Source organism: Acanthochromis polyacanthus, chromosome 11 (genome assembly GCF_021347895.1).
Source record: "Acanthochromis polyacanthus isolate Apoly-LR-REF ecotype Palm Island chromosome 11, KAUST_Apoly_ChrSc, whole genome shotgun sequence".
NCBI lineage: Eukaryota > Metazoa > Chordata > Actinopteri > Pomacentridae > Acanthochromis > Acanthochromis polyacanthus.
The window spans coordinates 39738552-39754942 of NC_067123.1; the positions used below are offsets into that span (position 1 = coordinate 39738552).

A 16391-nucleotide genomic window follows, 5' to 3' on the forward strand; every position below is an offset into this window, starting at 1 on the left:
AACTGCAGGCAACAACAAATGTCACTACTGAGCACATCTGGCAGGACAGAAAACAGCCAAAACAATTACTAAACTTAATGAAACCACTGCAGAGGAACATTTTACAGACATCCTTCCATGCCACATCTCGGTGCAAGAAAAAGGAAAATGCAGTGAGGAGGCTGGTGTTCTCTTATTTATAATCATCAAACTCGTGCTAGTGAAATGAATGCAATCATTTATTTACTCGGCATTATGATGAGCTGTGGTATGTGTGCATATATTTAAGTATCTTCTGTGTGTCTGTGCAGAAAAAGTGCGGCAAAGCTTCAAAAATGCATCAAAAGAAAGAACATTTAGAGTTAAATTAGCCTCCTAGTACCAAGCAGAAAACAGGGATGGTATCATAGTGCATTATGGGTACAACTGGACATCACTACATCTGCTTGTAGCTGAAGGATTGGAGGTGTTGTCGCTGTATCGGCTGCTTGGATATCGTGGTGTTCTGCATTTTAAATGGGCGACCACGCCATCAGGTTCCACTAGGTCTTATCAGAGACCTGCACCATCCGCTACAGGCTGCCGTTATTCACCTGCTTATTCTCAACATGGAGCCCAACTAAGTGGGAAAGTAGGGGCGGCGTTGGTCATGCTGATAGCGAGCATCTCAAACTACATACGTTAGTTTCCAGCCTTGCAGTAAAATATACGCCCAGATGTTTAACGGTTGGTTAAAGGCGTCCTGACACACAGCATATCTGTCAGCTACACCCAACCTCTGATAAAGCTCAAGATATGAACCCAAAAACTCCAAAATCAAAGTCCTGCTGTCCACTTTCACCACCAATGCAGTGCTTCATTCCCCCAGAAAAGCAGTCATTTCTAAACGACATCCACTCAGGTATAACCTTCCAACAGCATCACTGGAAAAACAAATGTATTGTGAAGGAGACAGGGTTGACCTGTGTTGTTTTCCTGGGACTGCTCCCATCATTGTCCACTGGTTGGCCGATATGCTTTCACCTGACCAGATTCTCATCCATTTTTATCAGACTACTAAAAGCAATGCAGGTTTAATCCATTATTTTTGGTGGCGAAACAAACAGATAACCTCACCTTTTTAACTGTCTGAACCCTAAAAACTGTTGGCAGGTTTGAAACGGTGAAATTAAACCATTTATCTGTCAGAAAGTGTAAAAACAGAAGGCTTAACTTCGCAATGGTACTTGAACTACTCATCTGTAATAAGCTGTTCGGTCAGGAACTAAACCAAATCTATTGGTGAAATAGTGACAGTTCATCAGAATCACTGCATTGTGGAAAAAAATTCCAAACAAATCCTTGCTATGATTAGATTATGTAAAAACTAACAATTTTATGCAATATTTCCATGTAAACATTTCTGGATAAATGGCATTAGAAGTGTATGTATGACACAGATGACATTTGATTTGAGCTAACTCTACTTCTAGCCATGGTTGAGTCGTTTCTATAAAGGCCCAGGACCAGAAACTGCTCAGAGTTCAGAGGCTCATGTTTTGAATTGACTGTGATCCAAACTCACCGACACCACGTCAAAGAAGGCGTCGGTGTGGCTGCGTTTTGTTGGCCGGCTGAAAAGTCAAGTGTAAACTCTTTAAACAGCAGTTTGCATCTCACAGCTAAAAAAAAACAAAACAAAAACCAACATGACAGATCATCTAAAAACAGCAGCGAACTCGTCTGTGTTTTATTCCGCAATAGTTCTTCATGAATGTGGGAAAATGCTCTGCTCCGAGTCCGTTTCTAACATTTCAGTATAAAATAACCAGCTTGAAATGATTTAACATGCTGCAGATACTCTATTTTTATGTGTGTTTAGAATTCATTTATGCTAATAAGACTAACAGGTTGCACTTAGTGATATGTGGCCAATGAAGACATAAAATGCTGGTTTTTCTTGAACCCTGAACTGAACTGCTGTAAAGTGAACTGAGCTGAAATAAATCGAACTGAATTACACTGAATGGAAATGAATTGATTTAAACTAAACTGAATTAAATCAAATTCAACTGAATTGCAATTGATATGATTGAATTTAACTGAAATGCACTGAACCAAACTGAACGAAAATTAAGCAAAGAGGATTAGACTGAATTAAACTGAACTAAATTAAACTTATTTGAATTAAACCAAATCAAATTGAACTGAATTAAATTGAACCACACTGAATTAAACTGCATCAAATTTAATTGAACTGAATCAACCCAAATTGAACTAAACTGAATTGAAAAGTTGGACCAACTCGTAACGGGACTTCAAGTTGTTGCTGCAACGAGATATTCTCATGGCCGACCTCCTAAAGATGGTAAAAACGTAAAAAGCAGAACAACGTAATAGACAAATGAAACCAAAGCAGAGCAGGATGTCACACTGGTGGCGTGTAAACATGTGACTGTGTTTGTGAGTAAGAGAACACCTATTTATGTCTGCTCCGATTACACTGACGGCCACGCTGACCTCTCCCAGACCCTCCGGTGACAAACGCCAGAGATGATACGTACATTCAACCCACAACGCATCCAAAGAAGGTTTCCGTGGCTTTAAACAAACACCAGCCGTACCTTCGAGGCAGCAGATCCTCCAGAGGCCGGAGTGGGTGAGAGCCCCCGGGTCCTTCTTGTCCTTATTGGAGCTGGAGTCGTCCTGGGTGGAGTTAGCCGTGCTGTTGCAGATGAAGGCCCGGGCGTACAGCCAGTAGTCCGTACCGATGGCCACCGTCATCAGGGCGAAGGCTGCGAACGCTCCCATGGTGGTCAGCAGCACCTGGATGCCTCGTTCCCACCACACCATGGCTGGGCGGGGAAGGAAACCAACATCTGGCAGGAGCACAGACAACAAAATGCTCCGTCTAACTGCTGCACACCAAAATGCTCGACTTTAAACTGTGCAAAGTCACAGTGATAGGTGATTATAGGAAGCTGGATTATGGTCGGTACCGTTCTATTTTACTCAAAGTTCTGCAGATTTGATGATCTTTCTTGTAAGAAGTCCATCACAAATCCATGTGTTAGCTGTGCGGCTATTAGCAGCACTAATCCCTGACCTCCAGTCGGCCGTTACTAAAACACCGAGTGCTGATTGGTCACACTCATCCTGTGGACCATGAATCTAGTGCAGCTTCTACTAAAGTTGACTTAAAGATTATGTACTTCACAGGAGACTAATAGAATTTCTCTAAGTATTTCTAGACCCTTCACAATTCAAACAAGTCTCTGTTGAAGTGACTTCTCCCATTAAGTTTTAGTGAAATGTTGTAACTAGGTAGCATTACATCATCATTTAAATATTTTCATGACGTGAAATGGCTTTCACAAGAACACGTTTGAAAGTCTTATGCCTATATGCCATTTTTTTAAATTTATACACCATATAAACTAAGATTTACATTGAAAAAAGAAGGAAAATACTAAAATAATACAAAACACTTCATAATTAGCCCCTTTAAGTTAGCTACCCGTGGGACACTCAGCCATTTTTTACCCAAGAAAGTACATTTTGGCAAAATGTACTCCCATGAGTGTCATTTAAAATGTTGAGACATGCTCTAAAGGCTGAAAAAAATGCAACTTTTTAGCGATTGTCACTTTGTCCCACAATTTCATCGCAACAAATAGGCCTTCAGCATCACAACTTGTATCGCAATTTTTTTTAGAAAAGCTGCTGTGAATTCAGTCATTTCAGGCCACAACAATCTGGAAAAAAGCCAAGAAATCCTGGAGGGACTGATTAATACACAGAGAACACTCAAACTCTGTAATTTCACAGGAAAAAAAATATCCAAATCTGGTAATGCAAGGGCTTAAGTGGTTTCCTTTTCAACCTAATTTCTATTTGGACTAAGTTTACTTTTACTTTTGGTTGGACTCTGGTTTGATCAGTGTATAGATCAGCAGTAAGAAGTGATGACAGGTGACACAATTATACCCAAACTGGGCAGTCCTGGGAAAACCTGCTTTTCAAACAAGCTTATTCATTTCAGTGTTTGGATTCATGTGAAATTATGCAGATTCTTGCTTAATCCACTGACATCATCATAATTTATTGGTTTAAATCTTCCTGAAATGCTTAAATGCCTGCAAAGTTGAAAATGACTGACAAAAAAAAGACGTGTAACCATTTCTGCATTGCAGCCTGTTCACAATTTATTCATTGAACTGTCAAATATTTATGCATTAATAGAAGTCCTGTCCCTCATGGGCCACTGTAGGTGACAGGTGGGAGCTGCTGATGGGGTTTGATTCGGTGTGAGCACACTGGAGCGTTTTTTATTTTTATTTTTTTAAGTCAAAAAACAGCACACACAGCCTGAAGCGGTAAAGAAATGTTGGCGGCACGCAGCCAGCTAAGAACAAAATGCCGACCCCGCTGCATCAACAAAAACACACAAAAAAAACTCCAAATGTTGCTTCAAAGCTCGGTGGATAGAAATAGAAAGAAGAAGAATTCGAAAGTCAGCGTCATTTTATAGCTCAGTGGCTTTTCTGAGCAAATTTAAATACCGACCTTCCTCCAAAAACCAAGACTTCTGAAGAGTTTCACAATAAAAGCAACAAACAACAAAATTAGGAGGTATGGCGGCTTCCTGTCAGTAAAGGGCAGCTGAAGGTAGAAGAAAGAAGTGCTGAGGCTTTTGTACACATTAATAAAAACAAGAGGGTAGAAGAGATAAGAGGAGTGGAGACGAGAGGCATAAACGGGAGCTGAGAGGTGAACAGCGAGAGCGACGAGAAGAGGAAAGCTGAGATACAATGCATGTGTTGTGCTTCAGGAGACACAAATGAAAATGGAAGAGGAGGGGATGCTTCTGCAGCCACAGGACTCCATTTAGCTCCCAGCAAGATTTTTCAAGCGTTTCAACAGAGATGGAGAGGAAACGGCGGCAGCTGCACTGGCTGTGGAGAAACCCTGAGCCACGCTTTCTGTTCATGCAGCCACAAACGGGAGGTTAATGCAAACAATCGATCGCACAGAGAATACCAATCCCGGTGTGGCTTTTAAACTATTTGGCTAATTCAGCTGTCCTGCCGAGCGTTGCCGTGGCAACGCAAATCCCAAAATAACAGCGACCACTGCTACTTTGACCCTGAAAGTGACCCGCCTGCTGGAATATGCATAAAGTAAGTCCCAGGAAGACGTCACTGCTATTAGCATTCAGATTCTTTTTTTTTTCTAAATCATAACCGTGCTCTGATTTCTTTGCCTATTTTAATGCACAAAAGGAAATGCTTTAACTGCAGTGATTCATCTGTAATTTGAGTCGTCTTTTACCCCCATTTTTCCAATAAAAACAGACTAAAAGCGTTTTGTTTGCTGGACTCGAGCAGTGAAACCTCTGTGCAGCTCACAGTGACTCAACAAGTAAACGTCCCCGTCGAGGAGAGAACACATAAGAAGCTACCATTTTGCTGCTATTGTAGCCGTTACTGCTACCTGAAAAGCGTTTGCACTGTCTGAATCATGCTTTCTCACTGTATATAACTGGGACCAGTGCCATTAAGAATGCAGAATATTCACTCAGGTCAGTGAATGTTGAAGGGTGAGACATTTTTTGAAAGCTGTTTGGCCATAATCTGTATTCATGTGTCTTTTCAGCATTTTTTAAGCAAAAGTAAAAAAAAAAAAAGACCCAAACCTAAACCTGAAACCTTTTATTCATACAGATTTCCAGCAGAGGTGACTCAGCTTGCTTTAAGGAAACGAAATTAGATTCATAAGTGTCCATTTGGAACAGCCACACATTAGAACGGGGTTACAACTGAATAAAAAAAAAAAAGATGATGTTAATACTAAAATGTGCAGAGCTGGGGAAACCTTCGACCTGGAGCTGAGTGGGGATCCAACAATACCAACTCACACCAAACTTTATGTAGCACTGTGAGTTACTCTGTATATATTCAGTACAGTTCTACACACTGCAGTTGGATGTATTATCCATCCTCCAGTATCTGCACATGTGAAGGCTGCATATAGTATTTATTATGTCCTTATTTTTATCCTTAGTGCACTTTTGCATTTCTTACTATGCTTCATTTGTATTTACCTGTTGATATGTGAGAACTTCCTCAGTGAGGGATTAATAAAGCTTAATTTATCCTTTTTTATGTGCTGTTATCTATATTTATATTTCAGACAAGACAATCATAATAATAATAATAATAAAGCATTAAATTTATATAGCGCTTTTTAGGTCACTCAGACGCTTTACAAAATAAAGCAACTGAGATAAATTTGTCAAAGCAAGTCATTACTATATATAATATGCAAATATAATAAATTCCCCATATGTTTTGTCAAAGTGCTTTACAATGTATACAGCATATACCGTCCTCCATCATTTACATGAATAAATAAATAAAACTATATACATCTGATTAAGTACAGCCCCATAAGTAAGTCTTGTCCATCTCTACTTACTGTACATATAAACAGACTAGTGTGTCTCAAACAATTAGAAAATTGTGACAACGTGATCGTTTTTTGGTATTTTAGCTCGAAAATGTTTACTTTCACACATTCATTCTCATAAAGTGCAATATTTCAAGCTCAGAGCTCATGAAATTTTGAAATCCAATATCTGACATTATTAGAAAACTTCCTAATGTGGAGAAAAAAATAATTACAAAACAGATGACAAATGTCCAACTTTTAAAAAGTATGTTCAGTCACACACTGCTTGGTAGGGACTCCTTTACCACAAATAAACTGACTGAGTGTGTAAATACACCTCAGGCAACAATGCAAATTCACACTAAATATTTTCTCTTTTTACAAAAATTATGTTGCATCCAGTCTAGACAACAAGAGGTGACACAATCCTACGTATCCTCGCCGTACTCGCTCCTGATTGGCCGCTCGCTTCAAAGAATTTATGGCACTCGACCAACCAAGGCTGCTCTATACAATTGAAAATGTGTTCGGAGCCACGGTGCATGCAGAGACAACTAAATGAAAATAAAACGGCACGTCAAGTGTCAGGCAGGTGATTCCAACGTTCCGCTACCTGTTTCCTTACATTCATTTTTCTTTATTTACAGTTTTGCTGAACTCCTCACACGTCCCTGCTGTCATCTGAACATGCAAACATTTAGCTTGGTTCCACAAATGTCAGTGCAGAGTCATCGAAGCCTTCTGAATGCACACATCTGGACATATCTCTACTCTAACGTGTGTGTGTGTGTGTGTGGCTTCCTGCCTGTCCACCTGTGCTCGTCTATTCACAATGTGTCATGCATGCAAAATCCAAGCTTCCACATCTGTATCTGATTGCACATCTGCCCGTGTGTGCATGTGAGTGTGTGTTCTTACCTGGGGGCATGGTTCTGCCTTTCGCCTCCATCTCCTCTCCCCCCTGCTGCTGCTGCTGCTGCTGCTGATCTTCTTCGTCAGTGAAGAGCGCTCCCCGGTCCGAGCCGCCTCCATCCACCGTTTATCCCCTCGCTTCTTCCCCCTTCTCCCTCGCTGCTCTGCCACTTCCTCGCTTTTCTTAACCCTTCTTCCTGCTCCTCCTGCTCTCTCCCTCCTTTCCACCAAACTCCTCTCTTTTGTTGTATTATCTTGAACACACCTCCTTCGCTCCTTTCCAGCAAGTAAGGGGGAGGGAGATACTTCTTCACTTGGCGTCCTCTCTTCTCATTGACTTGTCGTGGCAGTCATCTTAGCTACTGAGGAAAGGCAGGAGAGAAGAAGAGGTGTGGGGAGGAAGGGTAAGAGGAGATGAGAGAGAGAAAGAAAAGAGAGGGACAGGAGGAAAAGGACGGGGAGAAGAAGATGAGGGGAGCGAGATGAGAAGATGAGATGGTGGTGGTGGTGGGGGGGGGGGACGGATTCGATTAACGAACGTGACATGAAACCAGAGGATGCTCCTGTACAGAAGCTTCTCCTCTGCAAACGTGTTTTCTACATGGTAATGTGTCACCAGAGAAACAAACAAACAAACATAGAAACATGCAAACATCCAAAAACCTGATGCCGACGGCAAAAAAAAAGAGAAAAAATTACTAGCCCCCTCCCTGTCAAACACGAGAAGCTGGTTTTCCTCCACGGAGAGAGAGATACAAAGCAATAGAAAAGAACAGGCGATGCGAGAGAGCGTGGTCTATTCCATTGCCATGGCAACAGTGAATTCCAAAGTCTATGGTGGAGCTGGTGAGTGTGTGTGTGTGTGTGTGTGTGTGTGTGTGTGTGTGTGTGTGTGTGTGTGTGTGTGTGTGTGTGTGTTGGGGGAGTAGAGGGATGGATGTAACAGCTGAGAGGATTTCGCCGAGATTAAAAAAAAATAAAATGAAATAATATGAGTGTGTGAATTCCTTCGGTGTGCGGAGGAGCCTGGATGTGAAACATGAAGGATGCCACAAACACACATGTTTGTGTGGCGGATGTACGTGACGGGGTACAGCACACGAGGAATGAACATTCACAGCAGAGATGACAGACTTGTGAGTCATTAGCGCTGCGGTCACAGTGTCTCGGCATGTTTCATCCGTCCAACTTTCTTCCTATTGGTGCGATTGTTCATCACAAGCATTTAGCAGCGTTTCGTGCTTTCAAATGCACAATGCGGAGTTTTTCCAGGATTTCGATGCCTTGCTAAAGGGCATTACTGCAGAGTGGCTCGCTTTCCCGCGTGAACTCACGTCCTACATTTTCAGTAAGCGAGAGTCTTCCTGAAGAGAGAATCCCCATCAGCACTGACATGGGGTCACGTTTAGCTCGGGGGTTTTTTTGTGTTTTTTTTCCCTGAAAGCTGTTGCCAAAACTGCAGGGCACCAGAAATCCACGAGAGATATCTGCAGCAACACAGCGGGAGATCTCGAGCTGCTTAAAATCAACAGCACTAGTTCTTTGCTCAAAACGCATTTAACTGACAAAAAAAAAAACAACAAAAAAACTTGAGCAGAGCAGTGAGTCTGTTGGCACACATGGATGAACTTAAACAGCCAGAAATCTTCATGAAGACAAACTTTAAGTGAAAATCTTAAATCAGTGACGACAATTTTTACCGTAAACTTATTCAAGTGCCTTTCCTTGACCAGGAACAAGTTGGCTTCATGCAAACTTTGTTTAAAAAATCTAAGTAGTTGGTCATCTACAGCGTCCAGGTCGACTGTTTGGTCGATACGCTCTCATCAATCAATACTGTTTCAGTTCATTCCAAGATCAGTCCATTATTTTTAACCACAAGAAGACCAAACTACCTGTAAATCACCCCACATTTCTGCAATGTGAAACTGCTAGTGCCAACTTATTTCACGTTTACTGAATGTTTGCCTGGATTTGGCACACACAGATGCACCCTGCCCTTCAGCCCACATCAGCCCCACTGTGTTCCTCCACAGGATAAACTGGGTATAAATAAATGATTGGGTGGATATGAATGTGGGAATGTGGGTCAATATATAATTGTGGGACTATTTGTCACATAGCCGACAGGTATCATAGGTGACATATTTGCTGTTTTCTGACCTGAAACCAACATGGCCGCCTATAACCAAACACCACGTGGCATTTTAGAGAAAGATTCTTCTAAATATTACACATACACAACTGGGTAAAATGTAAAGTTATTTCTAAAGATATTGTAGTAAACCTGTTGACTACTTTATATTAAATAAGTCAGAAAGCCTTGGAGTCTTCCAGTCTTTTCTTCAGGAGGAAATGACATCATGTGGAGCAGGTCATGTGATCTGGAATGAACACACTTCCTGGAGAGGAGTTTTTGGAACGGGGAACTTAGTGGAAAGGGATTTCTCGGACACAGATACAATTTGTTACTTTACATATAAAATTAGAAATAGTGCCACAAAAACTGTCCTGATTATGTCAAGTTAATAAAAAGAACACAATCCAAACTATTTGTGAATCAGCTCATTTTTGTTGTTGTTTAGCTCATTAGAAGATGATTTTTATTTCATTCAATCGATGTTTAATTGATATTTTAGTGATATCCAGTCATTTGTTATGAATAAATGATTGTTTCCATAATAAATAATTATGGAATTTCTAAGAACATGATCATAATGAACATAAAAACAATGTTTTTTTCATTTTAAATAAAAATACATGCAAGACATATCCATGGACTTCAAAAGTCCCTCAATTATAGATTGAACCACGCACACACTAGTCTGCACTGATTTTATTATTATTTTGGTATAAAATAACCACATTACAGTGATTTAATACGCTGCAAACTCTAAATTTTGAATATATATTTAGAATTTGTATTATTCGTATAAGACTTGCAGGTAGAGTACATCTCAGTGTACGCTTGATCACTTCAGTTAATCTTGGGACAACATGCAGATTTGGGAGCTACGGCAATAGAATCCGACTTATGAGCTGCGATGACATCAGCCCATCAGCGGTTTATTGGTATGGGCGTATATATTGTTGGATATGTGGCCAATATGAAGACGTTCTGTGTTTGGTTTGTTTCAACAGAGTACAATGCAGAAAAACATGCTAGGGGCAATTTAAAAATGGTGCCATCATTGTTCACCAGAGAGGCTCCGACTCTCTCAGCACTGCCTGCAACACATGTAACAGAGTGCGTTTAGGTTTGACGACGCTGCGGAGCTATGAAATAGGGCTGCAACTAACGCCGCATCGACTAATCGTCTGAGCACGATACGTCATCAAAAGCGGAAGTGAGCGCACAATGCAACAGACACCAGGGTCCGACCGGAGCGCGGAACACGGACGAACATCGGCGCTGCATCTTTCAGATATTATGTATGCACGATGCAGCACGGACATTTGTGATCTGTCGTAAACGCGGATGTCAGTGTTTACTATACAGCTGTATCTAAACGCAGACATCCGTGCTGCATCGTGCATACATAATACATGCACGATGCACCGCCAACGTCTGTCCGTGTTCCGCAGTCCGGTCAGATGGTGATTTCTGTTGCATTGCGCGCTCACTTCCGCTTTTGATGACGTATCGTGCTCAGATGATTTGTCGACGCGTCATTAGTTGCAGCCCTACTATGAACTAGTTTAAGTCATATATTTACAGCAAGCTAACAATGATCCATTCATTTCTCTTTTTAATATAGCTAAAAATATTCACTCGATATGTCAGGTTTGGAATCTTCTGCTCCAGTTTTGGTTATCCTCTAGGATCCAGACTGAGTCACAGGTACAAGAAACCATGACAACCTCTGGATGGTAGTGCTACAATTAACAGCAGGAGACGTGGAACATCTGGAGAGCATGTTCTCTTCTGATGCTGCCCTGGCCATGAACATTACAGCTACTGTAAGCAACGTCTATTCCGCACTGGAATCAGACGATTACACAAAACTGTGGTCCCACTTTACAAATCACCTGTTTAAAGAGAATGACCAGTTCATGGCCTCCATCTGAAGCTGGAGTTTTTTTTAAGAGTCTCTGCTCTGCTTTAAAGAAAGCCCTGCTGCTACAAAGACAGTAAAACAAATTGTTCCCAGTGCGGGGAAAGCAAAGAATCAAAAATTACAGTCAGAAATTAAAGCTTTTTATGGCATCGAGTGAGCAAGGAGTCCATCCAGAGAAAACTGTACACACTAACGCTGGCTGGAACTCTTCAACACCTCCACCCCCACCAGGGAACGAGGAGAAATTTAGCATTGACTAGCAGGATTTTTGGATTACGAAACTTACAGAAAGTACTGGTGAAAAACCAAAGTGTGATTTTTTTTCCTCATGTAGCATTTCAACTTCTCTTCAGAGGAAAGGAACTGACGTACCATCAGTGATGTCACTCTGGTTCCTAAAGAGCATGTCATTTGGGTTTCCTGCTTTCCTTCTTTGCTCTTTAATAGGCAGTAACTCTCTTCTTACCATCTAACTAGTAGCTGGATTTTCTTTTGCCACAATCAGATGAATGACGTGGTAAATTATCGCAAGAAGTATAAATTAGGAGATGAAGAGAAGATGTTTCTGTAAGTGCAGCATTCCCTGATTGGCAGTTCCTCCCACATCTACACAGATCTGTATGAGCATTTATCTGCAGGCATTTCAAACTGATGCTGAAAGGTTGATGCCTCCTCTTTTTAAATCCTGCCTGGGGTGCATTGGGGAGCTTCTTTATTAGGATGAATCCTGCTGAATCACAAGTCAGACTGATTATCACCACCTTATGGCCTTTTGAGGAGTTATGTAACTCTACAAATTGAGAAAATTGTCTCAAATTTTGCAGAATTGTATCTTTAACAGAATGCAGACTTTACTGTAATTGAATAGTTTGTTGCAAACTTAGTGCAGCTTATGTCACCTCCGCCTGGAAATTACAGCAAACCTGTTAAATAATCTCCAATTAATTACTAAAGAGACATAAAACAAACTTCTGCTGGCACAAAATCACTGATTATTCTTTTTAGATGACAATTTCAGTGCAGCCTGAGTCCCTGTGCAGCCCATCTAGCGGCCCCTGCAGGAGTTGCAGCAGAGATGTTGCTCAGTATTCCTCTTGATTACTTCTTCTGAGACCCACTGAGAAGCCCTGCAGGACCCCCTGGGAGGCCTGCCGCCATCGCTAACAACAAGCAGGAAGTCAGACGTTGTTGTTCTGTGCTCGGAACCCTGAAAATAAACCTGCTTGCTCACACTGACACTGTGGATTACCAGGGAGGCCCGATGCTGCAGCGCAACACGAACAGAACACGCGTTGGACAGGGCTCGCCGGCGGCAGCACGGACGCAAGAGGATGAAAGTTCAAGGACAAAACGAGCCACAAATGCAGCGATGGTGTGAATCCTGCTCTGAATACAGAACAGCAGCAGAACGTGGACAAAATGCAGCAGCTCATTGTGGCGTTGATCATAATGGGAGCAGCACAGCGGGGAGCCGCCATCAAAGAGCAAAGAGGACGGACGATCGGTCATCAAATGATTTCACTCTGAATTCAACAAGTGCAAATTTCAATAAGTCATTGTCACCATTATTGTCCAATATTCACAAATTCAGAGTGAAAAATTCAAAGCACAAACATTCAAACTGCTCAGATTTGATAAGCCGCATCTATTCAGTGTAAAAACATTCTGATAAAACAGGAGGGAAACCAGGCGTGAGTCATCAAACTACCAATCAACTGAGTTATGTTTCTTTGGTCATGCTTGAGAGAACAGGAAGGTTGACGGCAGCCATGGCGACAAACAACGGTGTCTCTGTGAACGTAGAAATCTGTTATTTCCATTTTGTCTTGTTCATTTTAGTAAGAAGCAAAGCCCCACATGTTGCACATGAACATAATATCTTCAGTGAACATCACGCAAGCATCTGTGCTGTGATTTAAAAGGCCAAAAAAAATGAATAAAGCAATAAAAAGGTCAGACTAACAACACGTTTCCCAGTAGTTTTTTTAAAAACACACGGATGAATCGTCAATAATGTAACTCTCTCACTCTAAAGTCCACATTATGCTCACTACAGTTTAATAACCTTCAGTTGTTTAAAATATCGTCTTTGTGTTACTGATTTTATTGTTTCACTCTTAGGAAGAAACTTTTTATTCCACATTTTGGGTACAGACTGTTGAATCTGAGCCACTTGAACATTTGTGCCTAGAATTTTTAAACTTGAATACATTTATGAGCATTGAAAAGTAAAATCTAGTAAGAAGTGGTTATTGAAAGTTGAACTCTGAGCCCAAAAAAAAATCCATCATCCAAAACAAATCAATGGTAGAAACTCGATGGATTTTAAATTTTAAAATTAGGTGAGTCTGATTTGTTTCCATGCATGACATCCAGCCCAAAGATTTCAGAGGATACAACTTTACAAAGCAACATGATAAGAAAATGATGAGTAATTGTTTTCATTTGCGCTTTCCTCAGTGTAAGAAATGCACCACTTGAAGCACAGTTTATGTATAATTTATCAAGATTAAAATGACCACAAAATGAATCCCATGAAGCGCTACGGTCTGATGGTTCCATTAGAATGATGGTAAAGCAGGTTGAGGTGTTTTTCATTCTCAAAAGTATCAGATATTCAGCATTTTTTTAAAAAAATTTGTGTTAAAAAACAGCACTAATTCCCGATAATAAAGTAATTCAAAAACAGGCTGCTTCACCTGTAACTCATCAAACTGACCCACCCACAGATCCGTCTAATTGGCTCTTACTCATTACATGCAACCAATCAGTACTAAGGGATGTAAAACCTCAATAAACAAACACACTTTGTCCAGATCTTGTGTCATTCAAAATTTCGACAGCAAGATTTTCACTTTAATTGCAAATATCTCATTTTTAAATATCAGTCATCAGTCCCCTTGATTACATGGAATAAAAAACAAAACAAAACATATCAGTCGACCCTCAGTACAAAGCCATACACACAGATACACACTCATGCTGTGGATGAAAACAATCAGACTGGACTCTTTCATCACTACATTATTACATTACATTATTTTGCTCCAATTACAACACATTGCACCTCTTTCTACATCTGTAAACATCCATCTACAGGCAGCATTTTACTGCCCAGTTCACTATTCGTGGCACTGCGATGCTTTTTCTGAGTGTCTTTGTCTTTTTTGGGTTTTTTTGTCTACTGTGCTTTGCATGTTTGCACCGGGGTCTGAGAGAAACGGCATTTCAATCCTGTCTATGTCCTGTACATACAACAGAACTGACAATAAAGTTGACTTTGACACGATAATACATAAGATGACTTTTCACAACACACAGTTTCATGATACCAGGCTGCTCTCTGTGAATGAATGTGTAGAATACAAAACACTGCACAATACTGCTGACTTACTAAAAGGATTTAATGAGCTATTTGAGCGTTAAAGACATTCCTACAGACGTATTATGGGAATGTTTGCCCTTAAATCCATGTTATACTGCAGAAGAACAATTTTCTAATCTTCCTATTTTACGGAAAGATAAAATCTGGGCACAGTTTGCGGCAAAAGACAGCAAAGTTAAGCTTTTTATAACATACATCCCACACTGACATTTAGCACAAAGCCCAGCTGGAGCAAAGTGAAACTCAATCGGCAGGAACCAGGATCGGTTTGCTTCTTTCAAGAACATTCAATACTCAGACAGATGAATCTAAATGCAGACTCCTGGAGCCCACACTCCACACATCCTACACATACTATAAGACGTGGTGTTCTTTAGCAGAGGACACAAAGCAAGGACGGAAGAAACGAGGCAGAAAGTTCAAGATGTGCAGCTCTTATGTGCTAGAATTAAATGTGACAAACGCGTCCTTTAAATGGTGCTTCATAATCATCCAGTCAGAGAAACACTGTGAATGGAAGTTCACAGAGAACAGCTGAACCCTGAGCATCCTCGCATCCAACAGTTTTGCATAACATCGCATCTTTGGAATATTTTCACGCCATTTACCGTTTTCTCTAGTGAGATCTGTCTTACCTTGCGCTGATTCTCTTCACTTCCACCTTCAGTGTGGAGCTTTGTCCGCTAAAAGCAGCTCTAAACTGCCTCTAAATGAACGCAAAAGCAGCACACAGCGTCGCGCCGTCAGACGCTTCCAGTGCAGTGTGTACATGTGGTGCGCTCCTCCACGGCTCCAAGCATGCGCACGGCGCTCCCATTGACGCGCAGTCGTGTCATTAAGACATAGAAATAAAGTTCCGGTGCGCTGACTGTGATGGTATTGATTGGCTACATGCTCACCTCTGCGAGAGCAACTTTGGCAGCTGATGATGGAGGCGCATGATTGGACAGGGAGGGAGGAGGAGGAGGAGGGAGGGAGAGAGGGAGGGAGGGGAGGTGGATGCTGTTGTTTCCATCGATGTGTAATCAGGGATGGAACAAACTGTGACATACTGGAGTTTTCTCCTAAATGTCACTGACAGCCTTTTTGTGCTTTGACTCAGCACTGAAAGTCGATTTTTTTTTTTTAGTTCCTGCTGGCCTCTGTACCTGTGGAGGCTGAAGGGAACAGGTGTGTTTGGACAGGGATGTGACCAAATCATTTTAATGTCTTCAGACAAACAGTCACCAGATGTGTTGAGTCCAAAATGTGCCGCAGATCTAAATGTGGAAAACCAGGTCAGACCAGAACACAACGAGACAATCCGGACAAAACCGCTCATCTGCCCCAAAACAGTTTCCATGAGCATGCTTCAGGGCTAAACTCTTTCCTAGATAGACAGAAATATAGATACTTTATTCATCCCCTTGTTGAAATTCAAGGTGCACAGAGCTCACACATTACATACAGATAGACATGAAACAATGTACAAAAGAGCACGTAATTGTCGTGCAAATTGTGCAAATTACAGCAAGTACAGTGTTATACATTTTCACTAAATACACGTCTGACTGGGCTGCACAGTGGTTGGTGGTTAGCACTGTCGCCTTGCTGCTAGAAGGTCCGTGGTTCACGTCCCGGCCTATTCC

The 16391-nt window shown here is 41.2% G+C and overlaps 1 protein-coding gene across 6 annotated transcripts in view; it reads right to left on the reverse strand.

Annotated features, from left to right (window-relative positions):
- LOC110956515 (voltage-dependent calcium channel gamma-4 subunit-like) overlaps window positions 1-15635 on the reverse strand; it is a 59761-nt gene extending 44126 nt beyond the window's left edge. The window contains exons 1-3 of one of the 6 annotated variants that reach the window (XM_022202061.2): window positions 15399-15635; window positions 7327-7679; window positions 2583-2837 (exon numbers count right to left, since the gene is read on the reverse strand). In XM_022202061.2, the coding sequence (XP_022057753.2) occupies window positions 2583-2837; window positions 7327-7357 (286 nt within the window). In that variant the 5' untranslated portion in view covers window positions 7358-7679; window positions 15399-15635. Of the gene's footprint in view, window positions 1-2582; window positions 2838-7326; window positions 7683-7983; window positions 8148-15398 lie in introns of those variants that run through there. The other 5 variants (XM_022202059.2, XM_022202063.2, XM_022202062.2 and 2 more) reach the window with 5 other exon arrangements.
- Window positions 15636-16391: the final 756 nt, after the last annotated feature.